The sequence below is a fragment of the Elaeis guineensis genome, chromosome 3 (assembly GCF_000442705.2).
Source record: "Elaeis guineensis isolate ETL-2024a chromosome 3, EG11, whole genome shotgun sequence".
Classification (NCBI taxonomy): Eukaryota; Viridiplantae; Streptophyta; class Magnoliopsida; order Arecales; family Arecaceae; genus Elaeis; species Elaeis guineensis.
Window position 1 is genome coordinate 125,598,357 of NC_025995.2, and position 5,819 is coordinate 125,604,175.

Sequence of the window (5,819 nt, forward strand, 5' to 3'; positions counted from 1 at the left end):
GCCAGAGTGGATAAAATTTAAAAATTAACATAGACCGTCCTTATATAATTTATTCCCGATTAGCATTTGAAAGAGAGGTAGACGTGCCTGCCAAGAAATAAAAACAGAGAGAGAGGCAAACCTGCCTGCATAATGCCATTCAAGCTAATTCCTCGTGGTTTTATTCCCTTGTTGCGAGCCAGTTCGTAGATCATTCCTTGTCACGATCTGCAGCATCTTCTAGCATCGAGAATATGAGCTGCATAGAACTCATAGAACACTGGTATTTTGACTCTTCTAGGGAAGCAGGCAACCACATTCGAATGGAGGCTTTTAGATGAATCATTTTATTTAATTATCTGATTTATTTGTAAATATAGTCTATTAAAGATAGAACTTACATGCATGACTCGAGGGGCACAACGGATAGATGGGTCCACAACATTTAGTAGGCTGCTAGGTTAGCTGCGTAGACCATCAGGTTGCCACCAAAAAAATAATAGATCCGCGTTATCAGCTTCGGAATACATCGATTTACATAGAATTCTGCAACGAGAACTAATACCTCATCAATTCTAATTAGATAATATTCTATTGAAGAATTAAGACTCCCGTCTTGGAACGCCAATGAATTATTTAGCTTCTGGGATCGAGTGGCTCTGGAAGCCAGCCAAGAGAGCCTCCTTGCACATCGGAAACTCTGATAAAAAAAGCTGAGGGATGGATGGCAGGCAGAGACGTTATTGGCCCAGGAGAAAGCTTCTGAATTTTGAAATGGACGCCTGAGATTTGATCATAAATATACAACCGTTGAAACAGTGAGCCTTCCGGAGGGGATTACCCAACCGTCCGATTTGAGCGGCGAGGGTGATGACGTGGCGGGTAGCTTTCACGGGGACGCGGTGTGCCAGCAGGCCTTGGCGCCGACGATCCAGCCGTGCAGGACGTGACGCGTGGGGCCCACTCACATGCTCGATTGCTTTCTCCTCCGCTTTGCCCTCCGCGGGGCCCACGCCTCTCCTCTTCTACTCCCATTTATTCCCTACAAATTAACAAAGAGAATCCAATTGTTTTCCTTTTAAAAAGATCATCATCCTTGGGATTTACCACAAATAACGAAATTGCCTCCATTCTCACATTTTTTTTTTTAAACAAAATCAATGCCGACCGCTTGATTTCACCAAAATTATGTAATATATCCAGATATTTTTAATTTCTTTAAACGCCGCCCTTCTCATCCCGCGGTCCAGCCCGAATCCATGCCTTTCAAATGTTTAGAGGGCCATCACGATTAATTAATTAAATTAAAGAAAGGCACCGCCCAGCAAAGCTCAAAATAACCAAAGCGGTTCCGGTTAGGTGGCTTTGAGGTTTGCTCTCGCCCGGTTTCTTTGCTGCCAATCTATTATACAGTCCCATGCACAATAAATTTTATTGAATTCTTTCTTTATTTTAATCTCCTCTTCCTACTCCAATCCATCGGTTGCGGAGTACAGGCGCGCACAACGGTAGCATTTCTAAGCCTCTTCATTCCAGTTTACCCGTGGCTCACTTTATATTCTAAATAAAAAGCAATCCTCCAACTTTCCCTAGTAGTCCCATATCACTTCAAACAAGTTTACGTTTTTTTTTATCAAAAAAAAAAAAAGTTTACGTTTTTTTAATTTTTTTTTGTCGAATACGACTTCACCGGTCGTAAACTGCCACCGCGAGTGATTGTATCGCGATACTGTTTTAAAATCAAAGAAAAGACAAACCGGGAATAATAATAAACTTAGAATGTCAGTATTCATAAATCATGAGAAGCCGAGGCCGGGAGCGGAACAGAACGCAGAGGTAGTGGAGGAGAGAGAGAGAGGGGGGGGGTGGGATTAGAGGACTCTGCGTAGCCATCCCGCTCTCATTGACTCGGTGGTTTTTGAGCTGCGATTTAGCTGTCTCTGCTGTTTTAGTCCCTCCGGTGTTCATCCCTTCTCACCCTTCCCGAAGAACACCCACAGCGAAAAAAAGCGAAAAGGCCAGCCGCCCGCAGAATCCCCATCATCTCTCACTGTCCGTCCTCATTCTCCTTTCTTTCCTCCCTTCCAATATCTGAAACCACGACACACGGGAAGAAGAGGATGAGATGAAGAAAAGCACTAGATTGCAACATCTCCATCTCTGGGTCTTGTGTGTCCTCTGTTTTGCCGGCTCGGCTTTTGGGTTCTCGAGCCATGGGCTGACGGACGCGGAGGCCGGGTTCATCCGGCACCGGCAGCTCCTCTACTATCGGGACGAGTTCGGGGACCGGGGGGAGCACGTGACGGTGGACCCGTCCCTCAACTTCCCCAACTCCCATCTCCGGGACGCCTACATTGCCCTCCAGGCCTGGAAGCTGGCCATCATCTCCGACCCCCTCAACCTCACCGCCAACTGGGTCGGATCCGACGTCTGTAACTACACCGGCGTTTTCTGCGCCCCGCTCCCCTCCGACCCCCACCTCATCGTCGTCGCCGGCATCGACCTCAACCACGGCGACATCGCCGGCTACCTCCCCGAGGAGCTTGGCCTCCTCACCGACCTCGCCCTTTTCCACATCAACTCCAACCGCTTCTGCGGCACCATCCCCCACAAGTTCGACTGCCTCCACCTCCTTTTCGAGCTCGATCTCAGCAACAACCGCTTCGCCGGCAAGTTTCCCGACGTCGTCCTCCGCCTCCCGTCGCTAAAGTATCTCGACCTCCGCTTCAACGAGTTCGAGGGAGGCGTCCCCAGGGCTCTCTTCGACAAGGATCTCGACGCCATCTTCATCAACCACAACCGCTTCGCCTTCGACATCCCGGACAACTTGGGCAACTCCCCCGTCTCCGTCATCGTCCTCGCCAACAACCGCTTCCGGGGATGCGTCCCGGCTAGCCTGGGCAACATGTCCAAGACCCTCAACGAGATCATCCTCCTCAACAATGGCCTCCGATCTTGCCTCCCTTCTGAGATTGGTCTCCTCAAGGAGCTCACCGTCCTCGATGTCAGCTTCAACCAGCTCGTGGGCCCTCTGCCGGACTCCATCGGATGGATGCTCAGTCTCGAGCAGCTGGATGTAGCCCACAACCTCCTCTCCGGCCAGATCCCAACCTCGGTCTGCACTCTGCCCCACCTTCAGAACTTCACCTTCTCTTACAACTTCTTCACCGGAGAGCCGCCGGTGTGCCTCAAGGTGCCGTCCTTCGACGATCGGAGGAACTGCCTTCCCGGCCGGCCGGCACAGAGGTCCGCGGCACAATGCAAGTCCTTCCTGTCCCACCCCGTGGATTGCAACTCCTTCCGGTGCACACCGTTCGTCCCGGCGCTCCCTCCCCCGCCGCCTCCTTCGCCGCCTCCACCGCCGCCCGTCTACTCACCACCACCGCCATCGCCACCGCCGCCATCTCCGTCTCCACCACCTCCTTCCCCGCCACCACCGTCTCCATCTCCTCCACCGCCTTCGCCACCACCACCTTCTCCGCCGCCGCCTTCCCCACCACCACCGTCTCCGTCCCCGCCGCCGCCTTCCCCACCTCCACCATCTCCGTCTCCGCCGCCACCCTCTCCACCCCCTCCATCCCCATCTCCGCCGCCTCCTTCTCCGCCGCCACCGTCGCCACCTCCGCCCGTCTACTGTGTTCGGTCTCCGCCGCCGCCGCCGCCTCCGGTCTATTTTCCACCTCCCCCACCTCCCAGCCCGCATTATTTTCCGCCGCCTCCTTACCCATCTCCCCCACCACCTCAACCTTCGCCGCCCCCACCACCGCATTCACCACCCCCGCCACCTAATTCACCGCCACCACCTGTTTATCAGTATCCATCACCTCCACCTCCACTGTACTCGCCGCCTCCACCACCCAATTCACCTCCTCCTCCACCTCCATGCATTGAGCCACCACCGCCACCATCACCACCTCCATGCATAGAACCTCCACCGCCACCGTCATCACCACCACCGGTATATTACATGCCGCCATCTCCCTCGCCACCGCTACCGTCACCACCTCCACCACCACCAGTCCACTGTGAGCCTCCGCCATCACCTTCCCCTCCGCCACCTTCGCCGCCTTCTCATTATGCATCACCACCACCCCCCTCTCCGCCACCTTCGCCCCCCTACCATTATCAGTCACCGCCCCCGCCTATGCCTTCACCTCCACCACCCTCAATACCCTGTGAAACTCCACCACCACCACCACCACCTCCTCCCCCTCCACCCCCTAAACCCTGTGAAACTCCACCACCACCACCTTCCTCCCCCGCACCCTCCCCTCTGTACCAAGGCCCATTGCCACCTGTTATTGGAATCTCATACGCATCGCCACCTCCTCCTCCGTTCTATTAATTCTTTTGAGAATTGTCCTCCTCACCCTCCTTTCACCCTCCATTAATAGAGAAGGAAGAAAGCATTTCATTCATTTTGGATTCTTGTCATGCTTGTGGTCCATTGAATTCTCCATTGTTTTTGTCCCTCTCGCTCCCTTTGTTGTCAACTTCCCTCCAATGGAAGGGAAAGAAAAAGGAGACAATTTACATAAGACAAAGCATTCATCATGGTGATGAAGAATAGATGGAGAGGACATGGAAAAGGGAGGAACAGGGAATTTTGGGGAATCTCTCCAAATTAATTTGGGTTGTGAATAAATGGTTGAGAGAGACAAAGAGAACATCAGAATAGATGGCAGGGATAATGAATGTATAGAGAGCATGAGATTCAAGAACAAGTAGATCAAATTGTGGGTATTGTCCTCTTCTATTATACTTTGTTCTTCATTTATATATGTTGATCATTACTTACGAATTTCTTCAAGCTCTGTTTTGGCTATCATCCAATCTCCTCTTTATCTTCTTTCTTGCCCTGCTTGGATTTGCCTCCTTGTTCTGTATACAGATGCTCGAGTTTTCTTCTTATACAATGAGATAGGTGGCTTTTTGTTGACTCTTATGTTTGAATTTTCCTGCTTTTATTTGCTGTGCCGTTGCTGAACATTGTTATTATTTGTGTGTTTAGGTCCAAGAATGGGTTTGTATCTGTTTGCTACTTTTTTTTTTTTTTTTATGTCCATGATACTTGAGTACCGGTGGTTCTGTGATCATAACAACTGGCATGAACTTAATGATTCTCTGAAGTTTAAACTAATCATGCTTTTAGAGAAGAAAACTGCGGATGGGGCGATCCCCCCCCCCCCCCCCCCCAAAAAAAAAAGATAGCTTCTCCTTAGCTTATCTAGCAATTTTCCTGGCTATGAGGGTCAATGACCGATTCAAGTTGATAATCTGCTGCCACATTTAGTGGAAGCCGGAGTGCAGGGCGAGATTACTTTTTTGAAAGAAACTGGAACAAAAAAGTCAGTGGATTCACTTCTATTAGGCATAGGCGGATAGGTTACTTTTCTGGATTCCACGTCCTCGGTCCCCACTTTTATGCCGTAATCTCCGGTAAAGCCTCCGATTTGATTTGAGATTTGGGTCGGTTATTGGTGGTCTCGGGAGAGGCATGTGGGTTTGGATGCTGGGATTCATTCATTTGTTGGATCATGTTGATTGAAAGCTTGTTTACCCCTCCTTGCAGTTTCCTATCGAGATAAGCTGTTATACCTGATCGTGCTTCCGTTGGCAATCCCATCGTTCTGTTTTATCTTTCTAATCTTTCTATATCTTTTCTTGGAATAAACCATCTTTCTCTATTGACATTAAGGGCATGGTTGGCTGTACAAAAACTCTCGTGAGGTCATCAGAGGATATCATATCGTTGGGATTTTAAAGCCCCAGCTACTCTCTTCACCCAGTCTACGGGTGCCCCCGTTGGTGGGACTGAACCAATAATTCGAAAATTAGTG

At 50.3% G+C, this 5,819-nt stretch overlaps 1 protein-coding gene across 1 annotated transcript; it reads left to right on the top strand.

Moving 5' to 3' along the window:
- The first annotated feature begins 1,783 nt into the window (after positions 1–1,783).
- Positions 1,784–4,789, top strand: LOC105048039 (leucine-rich repeat extensin-like protein 5). The gene has a single exon (XM_073254883.1). It carries the CDS (start codon positions 2,105–2,107, stop codon positions 4,322–4,324), a length of 2,220 nt encoding a protein of 739 aa, XP_073110984.1. The 5' UTR covers positions 1,784–2,104; the 3' UTR covers positions 4,325–4,789.
- Positions 4,790–5,819: the final 1,030 nt, after the last annotated feature.

What these genes read in the sequence shown, in the direction of transcription:
- LOC105048039 (XM_073254883.1), top strand. Translation starts at nt 2,105, where the DNA reads ATGAAGAAAAGCACTAGATTGCAACATCTCCATCTCTGGGTCTTGTGT.